At 54.8% G+C, this 16,868-nt stretch overlaps 7 protein-coding genes across 7 annotated transcripts; 6 read left to right on the top strand and 1 right to left on the bottom strand.

The window, feature by feature from the left end:
- BKA78DRAFT_305259 (uncharacterized protein) lies at positions 1–721 on the top strand. Its single transcript, XM_066887686.1, has one exon. It carries the CDS (start codon positions 325–327, stop codon positions 655–657), a length of 333 nt encoding a protein of 110 aa, XP_066747564.1. The 5' UTR covers positions 1–324; the 3' UTR covers positions 658–721.
- Positions 722–878: 157 nt separating this feature from the next.
- BKA78DRAFT_246881 (60S ribosomal protein uL3) lies at positions 879–2,367 on the top strand (the record flags this gene model as incomplete). The annotated part of the gene is made up of 4 exons (XM_066884257.1): positions 879–970; positions 1,170–1,326; positions 1,388–2,061; positions 2,112–2,367. The coding sequence occupies 4 exons, from the start codon at positions 879–881 to the stop codon at positions 2,365–2,367; spliced, it is 1,179 nt and encodes a 392-aa protein (XP_066747563.1).
- A 774-nt stretch (positions 2,368–3,141) lies between these two features.
- BKA78DRAFT_349698 (succinate dehydrogenase flavoprotein subunit mitochondrial precursor) lies at positions 3,142–5,396 on the top strand (the record flags this gene model as incomplete). Its single annotated transcript, XM_066890846.1, has 4 exons — positions 3,142–3,333; positions 3,396–3,853; positions 3,905–5,119; positions 5,171–5,396. The coding sequence occupies 4 exons, from the start codon at positions 3,142–3,144 to the stop codon at positions 5,394–5,396; spliced, it is 2,091 nt and encodes a 696-aa protein (XP_066747562.1).
- Positions 5,397–6,136: 740 nt separating this feature from the next.
- BKA78DRAFT_349697 (putative proteasome regulatory particle subunit Rpt1) lies at positions 6,137–7,617 on the bottom strand (the record flags this gene model as incomplete). The annotated part of the gene is made up of 4 exons (XM_066890845.1): positions 6,137–7,016; positions 7,075–7,304; positions 7,357–7,471; positions 7,523–7,617. The coding sequence occupies 4 exons, from the start codon at positions 7,615–7,617 to the stop codon at positions 6,137–6,139; spliced, it is 1,320 nt and encodes a 439-aa protein (XP_066747561.1).
- Positions 7,618–7,803: 186 nt separating this feature from the next.
- Positions 7,804–10,431, top strand: BKA78DRAFT_73271 (t-complex protein-like protein 1). Its single transcript, XM_066893666.1, has 9 exons — positions 7,804–8,037; positions 8,090–8,141; positions 8,197–8,219; positions 8,272–8,301; positions 8,354–8,383; positions 8,430–8,598; positions 8,657–9,533; positions 9,583–9,909; positions 9,960–10,431. Exons 1-9 carry the CDS (start codon positions 7,984–7,986, stop codon positions 9,997–9,999), a joined length of 1,602 nt encoding a protein of 533 aa, XP_066747560.1. The 5' UTR covers positions 7,804–7,983; the 3' UTR covers positions 10,000–10,431.
- Positions 10,432–10,876: 445 nt separating this feature from the next.
- Positions 10,877–12,461, top strand: BKA78DRAFT_349695 (uncharacterized protein; the record flags this gene model as incomplete). Its single annotated transcript, XM_066890844.1, has 2 exons — positions 10,877–12,232; positions 12,282–12,461. 2 exons carry the CDS (start codon positions 10,877–10,879, stop codon positions 12,459–12,461), a joined length of 1,536 nt encoding a protein of 511 aa, XP_066747559.1.
- Positions 12,462–13,142: 681 nt separating this feature from the next.
- On the top strand, positions 13,143–15,614 carry BKA78DRAFT_226938 (uncharacterized protein; the record flags this gene model as incomplete). The annotated part of the gene is made up of 1 exon (XM_066883698.1): positions 13,143–15,614. A coding segment is annotated over one exon (2,472 nt), but the record flags the coding sequence as incomplete, so codon positions are not given.
- Positions 15,615–16,868: the final 1,254 nt, after the last annotated feature.

The following is a 16,868-nucleotide window of genomic DNA, read 5'->3' as shown; positions in this document are numbered from 1 at the left end:
CAACTGGCTGACGGACGAGCAGAGCGGCCCCGGAAGAATGGAGGATGGGAAAGTCCGATGGCTGCCAAGCCTTCCGTCAAAGTCACCACGGCAGGCACCTACGTCAGTCGCTGGAGTTGACGTATCGCTGAGGCGCACGCGATAACGCGCTCTGCGCTTGCTCTTGTCCTTGCATTCGAAAAGTCTACACCTTGTGCTCGTCATGCGAGACTTTCGACACACTGCGTAGCAGGGGCTGGAGGGCGCGTGGAGACATCCCGAGCGCTTACATCGTGCCTGGCCGCTTTCGCGTGACCACGTATCTCCGGTACATTTTCTTTGTTCATGGCGCGAACTGCGAAGATTTTGGTGGTGGGCAGTCTTGCTTGGTGTCATGCATGGGCCAGCCAGACACAAGACTCCAGGTCATTCAGTGATGCACCAAATGGGAACCAAACAGAAAACTCCCGCATTGCCAGGAAGAGGCAGCAACAGGAGAATGTCTGCTTTTACATTCCGCTTGTTCGACCATCAGACAGTCATACCATCGAGGTCACCAGCCACCGTGAAGTGTTCGTGAGGCTACATACACGTACCATCCACGACCTTAGCTTCCAACGCGGGGCCAACGATGGATGGAATAGAATTAAACTGGGCAAAAACGTCGCTTCGATGTGATCTAAAACTTGTTGAATGAGATCGAATCATGATTAATCGCATGGCATCAAGAAGCAGTGGGTGCAGACCTAACACCTGTGACGTTCCTGGCGGATGACTAAGCGAGGCACTGACCGCCTTCGCTTAGACGGGGCGCGCACAATTTGGAGTCCACCTCGATCCCTCTCACAGAGACGACGACGACACGACGACAATCGACCACCTCGACAACGACCTCGAAAATGTCGCACCGTAAGTTCGAGGCGCCTCGCCACGGCTCGCTGGCCTTCCTGCCCCGCAAGAGGGCTGCCCGTCACCGGGGTAAGGTCAAGAGGTACGTTCGGCCCATGCTCAAACTTTCGCAAATTCGATCCTGGAGCACTGCACGCCAAAAGAGATGGACAAACGGGACACGGCCGGTCTGCCAGTGGAAACAGCCAGCCCCGAGAAGAATTGGACGGAAACGCGCAATCGCAGCTCTGATCGAGGACCCCGGAATTCGCACATGGTAGCTAACATGAGCGGCACCACAGCTTCCCCAAGGACGACCCCAAGAAGCCCGTCCACCTTACCGCCTCGATGGGTTACAAGGCTGGTATGACCACCATCGTCCGTGACCTCGACCGTCCCGGTGCCAAGAACCACAAGAAGGAGATTGTTGAGGCCTGCACCGTCGTCGAGACTCCTCCTGTACGTACCATCGAACGACCTGCGAAGATGGTCCAAAGACCGCGTACTTACAATTTTGCAGCTCGTCGTTGTTGGTGTCGTCGGCTACATCGAGACTCCCCGTGGTCTCCGCTCGCTCACCACCGTCTGGGCTGAGCACTTGTCGGACGAGGTCAAGAGGAGGTTCTACAAGAACTGGTACAAGAGCAAGAAGAAGGCTTTCACCAAGTACGCCAAGCAGTACGCCGACAACAGCAGCAAGAGCATCACCCGCGAGCTCGAGCGCATCAAGAAGTACTGCACCGTCGTCCGCGTTCTTGCCCACACCCAGATCTCCAAGACCCCTCTCAAGCAGAAGAAGGCCCACCTCATGGAGGTTCAGGTCAACGGTGGCAGCATCGCCGACAAGGTCGAGTTCGCCCAGGGTCTCTTCGAGAAGCCCGTCGACATCACCTCCGTCTTCGAGCAGGACGAGATGATTGACTGCATCGCTGTCACCAAGGGTCACGGTTTCAACGGTGTCACCTCCAGGTGGGGCACCAAGAAGCTCCCAAGGAAGACTCACAAGGGTCTGAGGAAGGTTGCCTGTATCGGTGCCTGGCACCCGTCCCACGTTCAGTGGACCGTCGCTCGTGCCGGTCAGATGGGCTACCACCACCGTACCTCGGTCAACCACAAGATCTACCGCATCGGCAAGGGCGAGGACGCTGGTAACGCCTCGACTGAGTTCGACGTCTCCAAGAAGACCATCACTCCGTAAGTGCGCTCAAAAAATTAGACTTGGCAGATTGCTAATGTGAATCCAGCATGGGTGGCTTCGTCCGCTACGGTGAGGTCAAGAACGACTTCCTCCTCCTCAAGGGCTCCATCCCTGGTGTCAAGAAGAGGGTCATTACTCTCCGCAAGTCGATGTTCGTCCACACCAGCCGCAAGGCCCTCGAGAAGGTCGACCTCAAGTGGATCGACACCTCGTCCAAGTTCGGTCACGGTGCTTTCCAGACCCCTGCCGAGAAGAGGCAAATCATGGGCACCCTCAAGAAGGACCTCCAGGTCTCTGCTTAAGGTGTTTCTCTTCTTTTCTGGTCTGGTTTCGCATCTCGTTTATGAAGGGCTGGCGGTAGCACTGGCGTTATCCATGTTCGTTTCGGTGAAGCAGTAGCTAAAAGCACGCGTCACATCCAAAAGATACACAATGAAGAAAGTCATGGATACCATGAAATACCGCAAAGATGATGTTCTCGTATCGATACTGGTTTTTGAAGTTGCTGTGCTGCTCGTGGAAGATTCTTATTCAGCAACCGGTTGAATCTTCTTCCACTCCAACATGTAAACATCATCATGGTTCCGAAGTGGGCTACCGCCCGGCAGCGCTTGGCCTGTCTGAAACCAAGGACGAAACCCCGAAGTAAGGAATGCTGAGGTTGCTCTCTGGACTGAAAGCGGCACGGGTCACCAGGGGTTTCCTCGGCTTTCGGCGATGACGATGGGAAAGTTGATTCCGTGGTGGAGGAAGGTGTAGAATATGCTCGGGGTTGTTCGGAACGAAGTCACATTCAATTGACAACCGTCTTATAGATGGCCTGGTTCGTAAGGCATCTTTCAAGTCTTATGCTGATGAGATTTGGCTAGCGGCTTGTCCTTCTTCATGACTTGGCACGAGGATCGAGGCGTGCAGACGCATCCTCCCGGTCGATTCTAGCCGAGGCATGGCCGTTGGCCAATCAGCGAGAGTGCGTTTGTGGGCGTAGGGAAATGCGGCATTAGTGTATCGAATGCACCAAAGACGTCCCGGCCTCTACAAACCACCATCCTCTCCACTCCATCCCTCTGTCCACAATGTCGGCCCTCAGGTTGCGGCAGCTAGCCTCCAAGGCACAGGTTGGTCCCACAGTCTCTTCTACCCCGGATTGCACGTTTGCTTTGGCTCCTCTGCTTCGCGACTTGCTACCCCGCGAGCCACTTGCAGCAGACCATAGAGACTTTCCTGAGATCGGCGTCCGGTATCCCTTTGCACACGAGCATCCGTTGGTCGCTGATTGACTTTTCTCTTGCACTTGACATTTGCGACTTTGACTGACCTGACCAAACAGACTGCGAGATTCGCTCGCCCCCAGTTCCGCGCCTTTTCTTCCTCGAGGCCCGTCTCGAGGATCATCACCACAGAGCCTCTCCGCGCCAGAGAAGCATCCCCCCACGTCAGCACCAAGTACCCGGTCATAGATCACGAATATGATGCCCTCGTAATTGGTGCCGGTGGTGCCGGTCTTCGCGCCGCCTTTGGTCTTGCGGAGGCTGGATTCAACACGGCCTGTATCTCCAAGCTTTTCCCTACGCGTTCGCATACCGTCGCTGCGCAGGGTGGAATCAACGCTGCCCTGGGTAACATGCACGAGGATGACTGGAGATGGCACATGTACGATACTGTCAAGGGATCGGACTGGCTGGGAGATCAGGATGCGATTCACTACATGACGCGTGAAGCGCCGGCTAGTGTTTACGAGCTCGAGAACTACGGCTGCCCCTTCTCGAGAACTGACGATGGCAAGATGTGAGTGCGAACGACTGGGCTGTTATAATGTGATTCTAACCAACGATGCAGTTACCAGCGCGCCTTCGGTGGTCAATCGCAAAAGTTCGGCAAGGGTGGTCAAGCATACCGATGCTGCGCTGCCGCCGACAGAACCGGTCACGCCCTCCTCCACACTCTCTACGGCCAGTCCCTGAGACACAACACCAAGTACTTCATCGAATTCTTCGCCACCGACCTGATCATGGAGGACGGAAAGTGCAGGGGTGTCATTGCCTACAACCAAGAAGACGGTACCCTCCACAGATTCCTCGCCAACCACACGGTCCTCGCCACTGGTGGATATGGCCGCGCATACTTCAGCTGCACCTCCGCCCACACCTGCACGGGTGACGGTATGGCCATGGTCGCGCGTGCCGGTCTCCCTAACCAGGATCTTGAGTTCGTTCAATTCCACCCCACTGGAATCTACGGTGCCGGATGCTTGATCACTGAAGGTTCAAGAGGAGAGGGTGGTTACCTGCTCAACTCTGAGGGTGAACGCTTTATGGAGAGATATGCCCCGACCGCCAAGGATTTGGCCAGTCGTGACGTCGTCTCCCGCTCCATGACCATGGAAATCCGTGACGGCCGCGGTGTTGGTCCTGAGAAGGACCACATCTACCTCCAGCTCAGCCACTTGCCCGCCGAAATCCTTCACGAACGTCTTCCTGGTATTTCCGAAACTGCCGCCATTTTCGCTGGTGTGGACGTCACCAAGCAGCCCATTCCTGTCCTTCCCACCGTCCACTACAACATGGGTGGTATTCCTACGAAGTGGACTGGTGAGGTTCTTACTGTGGACGAGAAGGGCAACGACCAGGTTGTTGAGGGCCTGTACGCTTGCGGTGAGGCCGCCTGTGTTTCTGTTCACGGTGCCAACCGCCTTGGAGCCAACTCTCTCCTCGATTTGATCGTTTTCGGTCGCGCGGTTTCCCACACGATCCGCGACAAGTGCAGCCCTGGCAAGAAGCACGACCCCATCTCTGCCGACGCTGGTGCCGACTCGATTGCGGTTGTTGACCAAGTGCGCACTGCGGACGGCCCCATGCCGACACATGAGATTCGCTTGGCCATGCAAAAGACCATGCAAACTGATGTCTCCGTTTTCCGTACTCAACAGTCGCTTGACGAGGGTGTGGAGAAGATTCACAAGGTTGACTCCACCTACTCCCAGCTCGGAATCAAGGACCGCAGCATGATCTGGAACTCCGACCTCGTTGAGGCGTTAGAGCTCCGCAACTTGCTGTAAGCTGAACCCCTATAATTTGTGAAGACGATCGCTAATCAGCTCCATAGCACTTGCGCCGTCCAGACTGCGGAATCCGCAGCAAACAGGAAGGAGTCGCGTGGTGCCCACGCACGGGAGGACTTCACGGAGCGTGACGACGAGAACTGGATGAAGCACACGCTCAGCTGGCAGAAGAAGCCGCACGGCAAGGTCGACCTCGGCTACAGGGCCGTGACGGCAACGACGCTGAGCAGCGAGTGTGACCCTGTCCCGCCGTTCAAGCGGACGTATTAAGAGTTTTAGACGCATTCCCTGAAATCCTGTAAATTCTTTTTTCCATGTTCAACAGCGCCCCTTCCCTTGGTGGCTCTCATAAGACGCGTTGGTGATTTCGTGCCAACGTCGGATATACACAGACTGTGTTGGCGTAGACGGTAGATACATTTGATCTGTTCGGCTGGTGGTGGTATCGAAGCTTTTTCCAAAGTGATTGGCTCGCACTTTAATAATGTCGTGGTGGGAATGCGACATGTCTCTCCGCTCTCCTCCAACTTCCCAGCTTTATCACCCCATGATGCTGCTGCTGATGCAGTACACGCCTTGCAAATCCAATCTTGGGCTGGAGTCGCTGCGAGAACTAAAGCTGACGAGTCCAATTGCTTCCCCCTATCGGTTACCCCTGTCCGCGCTGAGAAGGTAGTGAATGCATCATGAGCTTCCGTTGCCTCCCGAGTTGTCCATACACCACGCTCCTGATATCCGGTTACGGTGCTAGAGTTGCCACGTCAGGTGTAAAACGACATCAACCAATCCAAACCCGAGATCAGCAAGCCATAGTGTCAAAGAGATTTTCGATTACACGAGCCATGGATTGGTCGAGGAGTGACTCTATCAGTGATAATGTGATTTCATCTCTTTATGCCTTGCCCTACTCAATACAAATCCCCCGATCGCCGAGCGCAACCGATGCCATTCCACGTGAAAGCAAAAAGAGAACGGACCCAATAGGGAAGGACGGCGTGGGATGGCCGTGTCTAGTTGTACTGCATGTACGTGGCCGTCGAGTTGAACTTGAGGTTACCCTTGATGACCTTGTCGACGGCCGCCAAGAAGTCCTTCTCCGTCGCAATCTTTCTCCTCGCACGAATGGCAAACATGCCGGCTTCCGTTGCAACACTGCGCAACTCGGCACCAGTCGAGTTGGGGCACAGGCGCGAGATGAGCTCCCATCTAATGTCGCGCTCGACCGACATGCTCTTGGCGTGAATCCGCAGGATGTTGGCACGGCCTTCCATGTCCGGCAGCGAGAATTCGATCTTGCGGTCGATACGGCCGGGACGCATGAGAGCAGGGTCGAGTGTCGAAGGCCTGTTTGTGGCGAACATGACCTTAATGTTGCCGCGGCTGTCGAATCCATCCAACTGTGTGATGAGCTCAAGCATAGTGCGCTGAACTTCGTTGTCACCACCGGCGCCATCATCGAAACGAGCTCCACCAACAGCATCAATCTCGTCGAAGAAGATGATGCAAGCCTTCTTTGTACGCGCCATCTCGAAAAGCTCGCGGACCATGCGGGCACCCTCGCCAACGTACTTTTGCACCAACTCGGAACCAATGACACGGATAAAGGTTGCATCCGTCCTGTTTGCCACTGCTCGTGCGCACAAGGTCTTTCCGGTACCAGGAGGACCGTAAAGCAAAGCTCCCTTGGGTGGGTCGATGCCGAGGTTGACGAAACGCTCCGGAGACAGCAGGGGCATCTCGACGACCTCACGCAGCTTTTCAATCTGCTCCTTGCAGCCACCGACATCGCCGTATGTAACGTCCGGCTTCTCTTCCACCTGCATGAGCGTGACCGAAGGATCTATCTTGGGCGGGAGAGGCAGGAGAATCTGGTACTTGTTGCGGTCGACGCTAGAAAAGGCGAACTGTCAGCATGATTTGCTTTGAGCTGAAGGATTCCACGACTCACCCAACACGCATGCCTTCCTCTATGTCAGCGGGAGACACGCGCTCACCCAGGTTGACCACGAATTTGGCGATTTGCTTGACATTAATGACGTATTTGCTCTTGTCCGAGTCCTTCTCATCTTGAATGATCTTTGTGCACCGTGCAACTTGGAGTGGCTGCTCTTCTTGCATGCGCTGACGGTCGGCAGCAATGTCCCATAGATGTGGTGGTGCAAGACCAGTGTCCGATTCCTAGCTTCCGGTCAGCTTGGTGTCCTATGAGGTCCGGTCGAGGAAGCTCTACCTTGACACCAATCTTTTCATTCACACTTTGCTGCTTGTCCTTGATCTCCTTCTCCAGCGTCTTGAGCTCCGCGGCGTACGGTGCTGCGCCATAGGTCTTGAGCACCTGGATATCTCTGAGAGGTAGTCAGCGTTTGAAGCTCCGTGGCATCAACCGACATGCGTACTCATCAGAGAGCGGAGTAATCTTCTTCTCTTCTATCTCATCGTCGGCATAGTTCTTTTGGTACTTCTCCCAGCTCGAGCCGGTGGCACTGGGCATGGTGGACGGAGGAGGGCGGAAGCTTTCGACGGTGCTGGTGGTGAAGCAGGTGGAGTACGGGGATCCCGAGGGGCTTCAGCGGCGGAGGAGATAGCGGCGAGCGATGCGCAGGAGGGCGGATGACGTTGAGGTGTGTGGTGGGAGCGGGATGGACGAAGGTGGACAGGTGATGGAGCTCGTCCGTTGTTGTAATCGCCGGGTACCTGTCAGCGCAGCCCCGGTCTTGGCATTATGTCTGTCTGCGTGGCGGCGCGAACTTTGGCCGCTGGCGGCCAACGCGTTCGCCGAAAACTGCGGGACAGCAGAGCTACACAACACCGCGTTCCTCCCTGCTAATCCCTCACACCGTCCCTCAAACAATCCAATATGGCTAGCGCAGCAGTTCAGAGCAGTGGTGGCGGCCCAAATGCCGCCTTCAAGGTGCGACTCCAACTTCCGCGCCCAAAATCGCAAGCTAACGACCATGGAAAAGGACAAGGAGAAGCCCCAAGCTGTGCGCACAGCAAACATCACGGCGGCGAGAGGTATGGCATTCCGTGTCCCTGGAGAATAGTACACATGCTAATCTAGCTTCAACAGCCGTCGCTGATGCCATCAGAACTGTACGTCGCCGTCGCAGAGAAATAGGACACGGAGCTAATCGCTGGATCATAGTCGCTTGGACCAAGGGGTATGGACAAGATGGTGAGTTCTGCGCGGACTTTTGCCAATCGCAAAGCTTCTAACATGTACACAGATCCAAACTGGCAAGGGCGAGACCCTGATTGTGAGCTCCGCGACCTCCTTTTCCCTACGATTTCTAACATTGCTAGACCAACGATGGCAACACCATGCTGCGAGACATGGCCGTCCTCCACCCCGCCGCGAAGATGCTCGTCGACCTGGCGAACGCACAAGATGTTGAGGCTGGTGACGGAACAACATCAGTAGTCGTCATCTGCGGTAGCTTGCTGGGTGCGGCGGAGAAGTTGCTGGCCAAGGGTACGTGTCTACGACGGAACATTTAAGAGCGCAAGATGGCTAAACTGCGACGTAACAGGCCTCCACCCTACGGTCATCTCTGAGGCGTTCCAGCGTGCAGCAGCTGCCGCTGTCCAAACTCTCCACGACATGTCCATTCCGATTGCCCTCGAAGACCGCCAGACGCTTCTCAAGGCCGCTTCTACTTCCCTGTCCTCGAAGATTGTTGCTCAAGAACCCAAGCTTGCGACGATGGCTGTCGACTCCGTCCTCAGGGTCATCGACCCCAAGAGCGCCGACAACGTGGACCTCAAGAACATTAGGATTCTCAAGAAGCCCGGTGGAACCATTGACGAGAGTGAGATTGTCGATGGTCTGGCCTTGCAGCAGCAGGTTGTCAAGAGCGGCGGCGGTCCCATCAGGATGGAGAAGGCAAGGATTGGTTTGATCCAGTTCCAGCTGAGCCCTCCCAAACCGGACATGGAGAACCAGATTGTCGTCAACGACTACCGTCAAATGGACAAGATCCTCAAGGAAGAGCGCACATATCTCCTGAACATGGTGAAGAAGATTAAGAAGGCGAAGTGCAATGTCCTCTTCATCCAAAAATCGATTCTCCGCGACGCTGTCAACGACCTCAGCCTGCACTTCCTCGCCAAGCTCAACATCCTCTGCGTCAAGGAAATCGAGCGCGACGAGGTTGAGTTCATCGCTAAGAGTACTGGCTGCAAGCCGATTGCCGACATCGACTCGTTTACTGAGGACAAGCTCGGCTCGGCCGACCTCGTCGAGGAAGTCGCTTCTTCGGGAGCTAAGGTGGTCAAGGTCACTGGTGTCAAGGCGCAAGCGCGGACAGTCTCTCTGGTGGTCAGGGGAGCAAACACTCTCATCTTGGATGAGGCTGAGCGTAGTTTGCACGACGCTCAGTGTGTGATGCGCTGCTTGGTGAAGAAGAGGTAAGTTTCAATGGCGATCGAGGAAACCATTTTTCTAACGGCCGGTTAGGGCTATGCTTGCAGGAGGTGGTGCTCCTGAAATCGAGATTTCTCAGGCTTTGGCAAAGCACGCCCGCACACTCGTCGGTCCCGAGGCCATTTGCTGGAAGGCATTCGCGGATGCCATGGAGATTGTTCCTGTCACCTTGGCGGAGAACGCTGGACTGAACTCCATCAAGGTCGTGACTGAGTTGAGAAACCGTCATGCTCAGGGCGAGACGAACGCCGGAATCAGTATCAAGAGCGGCGGTGTCAAGAGCGACATCGCAGAGGAGAACGTCCTTCAACCCCTTCTTGTCTCGACGTCTGCCATTGAGCTTGCCGCCGAGACGGTGAAGTAAGTTATGAACCTAAACAGAACGCAGAACCATTCTAACAATTTCACAGATCGCTGCTGAGAGTAGACGACTTTGTCTTGAGCAGGTAATTAATGCATTGTGGGGTAGATAGGCAACGAGAAAAAAAGTCATCAGGTAGTGCGAATAGAAATCAAGCGTCATGCACCATGATTTGGATTTCTTGCAGCTCTTGCCATTCATCGCAGTCATTTAAATACATACATTGCATTAGGACTGTATCCTGGAGGCTGGCTCATTTACCTGATGTGGTTAGTAGATCAACAGAGACAGGTGTGGTTTCACAGCGCCACAAAGCTGGAGATCGTCCCGGCTTTCTGCAGCAAAACCTGGTAGAGGCTGATGTCAAAAGACCTAGTGTGTGGAGAGCTTGAAACCCACTGCAGCGAGAAGATGGTATTCTTTCTCATCTTCACCCCTGGGTCTAAGTTCTTGAACAGACAGCCTGTCCAACGTACCAATCAGAACTTTGAATTACAGTCAAAGTAAGATCACAAGTCCCCCTAATCCATTCCTGTGTAGCGCGGTGCAGGCCGTCATAAGCAAGCTCCATGCAACCGACTGGGAGCAGTTTGTCCTCGGGTAGATCTAATCTTATCGGTCTCGCCGGAGCGGCGCGAAGGAGAAGGACGTGCATGGATGCGGCAAACCTAAAGGGCCATGTTCTAACAACCCCACTCTACCGGCAGCTTCTGACTCTGTCCTAAAAATGCAGCCTTTGCAGTAAGAAGACACTACTATGTCGCCCCGGTCTCCTGGATAATCTACTTCTATGACGACTTCATAGCCGCCCCAAGGCTCCTTCGTTTGCGCCTGTTCTTTCCGACCTGTACAGACCATCCCCGTCTTCCCCGCAAAATCGGAATTTTTGACTTTGGAGCGCATCTACAATAGTGCGTCGCCTTCCTCTGTGCCTGGTCATTCGATCTCATTCGGCACACGAGTGCGATGGAGCGTCAGCGGGACGCCGTCAACAATGACGGCGCTGCAGCACCAGCCCAAGGTAAACAGCCGGAGTCGTCCATGACTTCCCGAATTTCGGCATCCGCCTCTGGTCTTGCAAAGGACTTGTTCAGCAACTCGACTGCGCAAGAGGCGCATGCAGCCCTTGCTTCCGCCTCAAGCCTATCTTCGAAGATCCCAAACGGCTCGAGTAGCTCGGCATCCTCGACTTGGTCTCAGGCGCTACCGGCAAGGCCGAATGGATTGTCAGTGGGGACTGCTTCCGGAGGCCCAGGCCACAGCAATGAAGGATTCCGCGAAGCTTCGAGCACCTCTCAGCAAGGTCCTGATTTCGACTTTGACGCCTTTCTCCAAAGCCAAGACAACCAAGGCCAATGGCATGAGCCGAGGCCTACTTGGTCAGAGGAATATCAGCTACAGCAAGATCAAACCAGCAACGAGAGTTGGCACTCCCAGTTTCAAACAAATGGAACATTCAAAGAGGCCCAGCGTATCGATTCTCCGTGGCAAAACCAAAATCGCAATGGAACCACTATCAACCACGACGAGTATGACGACGGTGCTGCTGTAAGAGAGTTGCTATCTTTCCCGGGTTCGACAACGAACTATGAGGAAGACCTCATGATGAGCGATTCCACAAAAGGGACGGCCTCTAGTCTGTTTAGTCCGAACTATACGCCGCAGGAACAGGAGATAGTGCAAAAAATCAAATCAGCCCTTCCTCCGCCTCCGCAGCACAAATCTATTGACCAGGACCATCCACTGAATCTTCGACCCGAGTTTGCGGCTGATCCGCACACGGAGCATGCACTTCGAGAACTCGTTGAGGTGTTGCAATCGGAGCAGGAGAGAGCGATCTTGAACGACACGACCGTGCAAAAGGAATTCCTGGCGGACTGGGAAGATGTTCTCACCAGCTACACAGATCAAGTATGGGGCGACATGCTCCCCATTGTCAAAGAAGCGCGAAGTCAGCTGCAAGAGGTCAAAACAGGCATGAATCGACTGGACAACAAAGCTGTTGCGCGACTCCGAATGATCCTGGGACACGTTGTCGGTGCTGAAGAGGTAGCTACTTCAGTAGCAGCGAGGTCAGATGCCGCTCTTGAAACCCAAGGAACTACACTGGGGACCCAGCAAAATCTGGCGAGTCGCAACTCGGAAGAAATGGCGAAACGTATGGCCTATGATCGACATTTTGACGAAATGGGATACTTCAACTCAGTCAACCACCAAATACCTAATGACCGGCAAAGAGATCAAGGCGCGGAATCCGATGGTTCAGAAGAGAGTGATTTCGACTTTCCAACCTTCCATTGTCCCTGGATCACCTGCCACGAGGTAAGTGTCGTCTCGCCACTGGATGCTGATCTGTGCTAATTGCTTGCAGCGGTTCCACACCCAATATGAGCTATTCCAACACTCCAAAAAGCACAGGGAGTATTCGTGTCCGCACGTCGGGTGCGAAGAAGAATTCAAGGGATCCAAGCAGTGGGCGGCCCACATCAATCAAGCACATCACGATCTGCTGGATACGCGACTTCCAGCGGAGGAGGACAACGAGATGTAGACGGTGGCGGCTTAAAAATGGTGTATACGGTAGTCAAAAGGCGCAGATCTAGAAATATAGAACGGCCTTTTCGAAAGGACAATGGTTTCGTACGCACAGCTAAGCCCCCAGAAAAGGCTGAGTCGTCGAGCATGACTGACCGAGTCCAAGGAGCACCCAGCTGAAGCTAGCTGGTAGTGAAGCTGGGATAGGCGTGTGATGAGCGCGTGATGACAGTATTGACGGGGCAGGTGACCGTGGAGTGGATATATCTGGTACGCAAGGGGCAAAAAGAGGCGCTTGACTGCCAAGAGGCGAGCGGGAGAGACGCTCGGACCCCCGTTGAGCGACGCGCGCGATAACATTTATCAGCCGCGCTTCTTCCTCTTCTTACGGGAAAAATGTCGAAAGGTTGGTCTCCCCCTATGCACGCCGCCCCGTGTGCGACGTCGCCTCTCTCTGACCTTAGCAGCAACAGCACACCTCCCGCGTTCGCCTGGCGACTCGCCCGTCTTCAGTGCAGCCGCCACCGTCTCGTCCGACGAAGAGCACGAATACGACCTCGAGCAGAACTCGTCCGACCCCGACGCGCAAACACCAGAGAACAAGAGCGATGGCGCCGATGGCCGTGCTCAGGATGGGTCTGCGGGCTCCCAGCCCACAGCAGCAGAAGATACCGTGCTCGCTCCCGCGTCCGACGGTACACAAGCTGGTCCGCTCCCCAGAGATAAACAACGCAAGACGGCCTTCTACGATCGTGCATCCGAAATCCAAATGAGTCACTCCGAGGCCAAACAATTCTTTCAGCGTCACCAGCTGGAGAGCCAGGCTGGCGCCAGCAATTGGTCGCAAGATGGAGGCTATAGCCCCGTCATACCACCCAAGGCCCTCTCCCACACGGCTGTTGAGTCGGACCGCGCCCGTCGCGGCGGCAGCCAGATGCCACCACGTAGCGTTCCCGCCACTCATGCGTTCAACGCCGCCGCGCTGCCTGTTGAGGTTGGCACCTCCGCACTTGCGGGGATGCAGACGCAAGGGCTGTCGCCAGATCACCACGCGCGCCCAAGTAGCGAGCAACCACCGGTCGATTTTCTGCACGCAGATTCCGCCGCTCGCGCTCACTCACAACACCCCGGCCTTCCCCACGAACACAAGCCGCTGCTGGAAATGCACGGAATTCATGGAGCTGGAGCTGGCGTTGGAGTGGGCAGCGGTGCGGGAGGATTTGCTGCAAGCGACGCCAGTGTCACGGAAGAACTGAGGAACATTTACACCAACATCCAAAGGGTCCTTGACATTCGACACAAATATATGCGGATTTCGCTGCAAGGAGACTTCGACAACCCGAGAGACAGCCCAGGTTGGAAAGTCTACCCTCCTATGCCTGGAACCTCGTGGGACCATGAACGCCACAAAAACGCAACGGGCCAAAACAGTTTGAGCAACAGCACAGTCTTGGAGCCAGATGGAGAGAAAGCAACCCCGAAACCCCGCAAGCTGGGCGAAAACATAGGCGAGGACTTTGACATGAACGATCTGATGCCACTTCCGGGCGCATCGGAGATGTCCTTCAAGCTCGACAAGAACGGTGTTTTTCAGGTCTATGAGAACGAGGCCTCTGTCGACCAAAACAGGCCCATTGTGCACATTCCGGACATCAGGGAATTTTATATGGACCTCGACGACATTATCAGCGTCTCAACGGATGGGCCGATCAAGAGTTTTGCCTTCAGGCGTCTTCAGTACCTTGAAGGAAAGTACAACTTGTACTTCCTTCTCAACGAGTATCAAGAGGTCGCCGACAGCAAAAAGGTGCCCCACAGAGATTTTTACAACGTCAGAAAGGTCGATACCCACGTTCACCATTCTGCATGCATGAACCAAAAGCATTTGCTGCGGTTCATCAAGAGCAAGATGAAGAAGTCGCCCGATGAGGTTGTTCTGTACAGAGACGGCAGGCACTTGACCCTGAGAGAAGTCTTTGAGAGTATCAAACTGACCGCGTACGACTTGAGTATCGACACGCTCGATATGCACGCGCACACGGACAGTTTCCATCGTTTCGACAAATTCAACCTCAAGTACAACCCGATTGGCGAGTCTAGACTGCGTACCATTTTCCTCAAGACGGACAATTACATTCACGGGCGTTATCTGGCTGAGATCACAAAAGAAGTCATTTCTGATTTAGAGTCGAGCAAGTACCAAATGGTCGAGTGGCGCATTTCCATATACGGACGAAGCTTAGACGAGTGGGATAAATTGGCTGCTTGGGTCGTGGACAACAAGCTCTTCTCGCCCAACGTCCGATGGCTTATTCAAGTCCCCAGGCTCTACGATGTCTACAAGAACTCCAGCCTCATGGACAACTTTGAGCAGGTGGTGGTCAACGTTTTCCAACCCCTGTTTGAGGTGACCAAGGATCCGACGAGCCACCCGAAACTTCACATCTTTCTCCAACGCGTCATTGGATTCGATAGCGTCGATGACGAAAGCAAGCCAGAACGCCGACTCTACAGGAAGTTCCCCACACCGGCGCTCTGGGACACAAAGCAGAACCCTCCGTACTCCTACTGGATCTACTACCTGTTCGCCAATATCTCCTCCCTCAATGTCTGGCGCAAGCAGCGAGGCTTCAACACCTTTGCTCTGAGGCCGCATTGCGGTGAGGCAGGTGATACAGACCATTTGGCAGCTGCTGTGCTTTGTTGTCACAGCATCAGCCACGGTCTGATGCTTCGCAAGGTACCTCTGCTCCAGTATGTCTTTTACCTCGAGCAGATTGGCATCGCCATGTCGCCTCTGAGCAACAATGCTCTGTTCTTGGCCTACGAGCGGAACCCATTCCTCTCGTACTTCAAGCGTGGACTCAACGTGTCTCTCTCGACCGACGATCCTCTCCAGTTTGCGTTCACCAAGGAGCCTTTGATCGAAGAATACGCAGTCGCCGCTCAGATCTACAAGCTCAGTGCCGTCGACATGTGCGAACTGGCAAAGCACTCGGTCTTGCAAAGTGGTTTCGAACACTCAATCAAGCAGCGCTGGTTGGGTGCAGAATATCATTTGCCCGGCGTGTCTGGCAACGACGTCGCCAAGGTCAACGTACCCAACATCAGGGAGGCGTTCCGCCACGAGACATTGCAGGCCGAACTTGCAATGATATCACGGTACACGAACAAGAACTCCGAACCGCTCTCTGTCCAGAACGTGGCGTCCAACACACCGCCAAATGATGAGCCCCGCACTGAAGATGCCTCCGTCCACGAGAGCGAGCCACAAGTGAATGGAAACACTCTACAAGTCCCAAAGAGTCCCTTTCCCGCTACGTCGCAGAACTCTTTGCAAGGTAAGCATCAAGCCTCTATGTCCATCGACAGCCTAACAAGTTTTGCAGGACATGCGAGCGACGTTGTCAACCTCAGTGACGGCGACGAAAGCCAAGAATCTCGCGTTAACAATCCACCCTCAGCCATGGTGTCCTCGACCCCTTCGCTTGTCCCGATGCCCCAGCCTGCCTTAGGCCTCCCCTTATCTCCACAGCAGTCGATTTCCTCCGCGCCGGCGGCATCCCACCTCGACGCGCACGAGCCGCGGATCTTCCCGGGGGTCGTTAGCCGGCACCGCAAGAGCAGCGCAGCGCAGCGGCCTACCAGCGAGAACATGGAGAGCTCGTGGACTGCCTTTAAGCGGAGTAGCGCCTCCGCTGCCGCGACAGATGGAGGCGGCGATGTCAGCGTTTTTGACGAGCAGGCCTGCAAGGAAGAGTCGGATTAGGGAGCGCCAGACAGGCGTTTGGACCACTGTCAAAGGGTCTACTCGCAAGGTCTGAGCGAGGAAGAGTACGAGAGGTGCGTTGTTTTGGATTGGTGATGCGGGACTTGGTCAAGGACTACTACTCATCTCAGGGGCGACGGCGCAAATGGTTTCGATTTGGCGATGCGCATTTACGGATAGGTAATGAACCATCAGTCTCAAAAATTACGGCTCGAATAGAGGGTGAGTGAGATGATGCGCGAGGAGAATCCTTCAACTCTGGAATTGGGTAGATTTTTGTTCTAGTCTATCAATCCTAAAGGCGGATTACCACAATTGTTCAGGCTCGAGTCATGGGTGCGAGAAATTCTTTGTTTCCGCTGCCACTTCACCGCGGACTCTTCCCATCTTGTCCCCAGCGAAGTGAGGCAAAAGGTCTCTTCTCCTTGTTGTCTTCATTTTCCAGACCAATCCGAAGCTCCTATGCGCCAATTGCAATTGAAAGCGCTTCTTGAAGACTTTTTCTCGCAGCTCAAACCGGGAACCGGCTTTTAGCAGCGTGCAACCCCAGATAGCTGAGGGGCCAGGATACCGGGATCCGGGGATAGCGGAGCTAAGGAATGACGTTGCAGGTTTGACGAAGGGGGCCGCCCCCAAAGCCCACGCGCCCAAGTT

This window comes from Phyllosticta capitalensis (genome assembly GCF_038381095.1).
Source record: "Phyllosticta capitalensis strain CBS 128856 chromosome Unknown BKA78scaffold_2, whole genome shotgun sequence".
NCBI lineage: Eukaryota > Fungi > Ascomycota > Dothideomycetes > Botryosphaeriales > Phyllostictaceae > Phyllosticta > Phyllosticta capitalensis.
Note: the sequence above shows the minus strand (reverse complement) of the source record. Positions and strands in the feature narration are given on the sequence as shown.

What these genes read in the sequence shown, in the direction of transcription:
- BKA78DRAFT_73271 (XM_066893666.1), top strand. Translation starts at nt 7,984, where the DNA reads ATGGCTAGCGCAGCAGTTCAGAGCAGTGGTGGCGGCCCAAATGCCGCC. An exon ending in CAAGGGGTATGGACAAGATG is followed by an intron (nt 8,302 to 8,353) that starts GTGAGTTCTGCG and finishes ACATGTACACAG; the next exon opens with ATCCAAACTGGCAAGGGCGA. An exon ending in GGAGAAGTTGCTGGCCAAGG is followed by an intron (nt 8,599 to 8,656) that starts GTACGTGTCTAC and finishes GCGACGTAACAG; the next exon opens with GCCTCCACCCTACGGTCATC.
- BKA78DRAFT_305259 (XM_066887686.1), top strand. Translation starts at nt 325, where the DNA reads ATGGCGCGAACTGCGAAGATTTTGGTGGTGGGCAGTCTTGCTTGGTGT.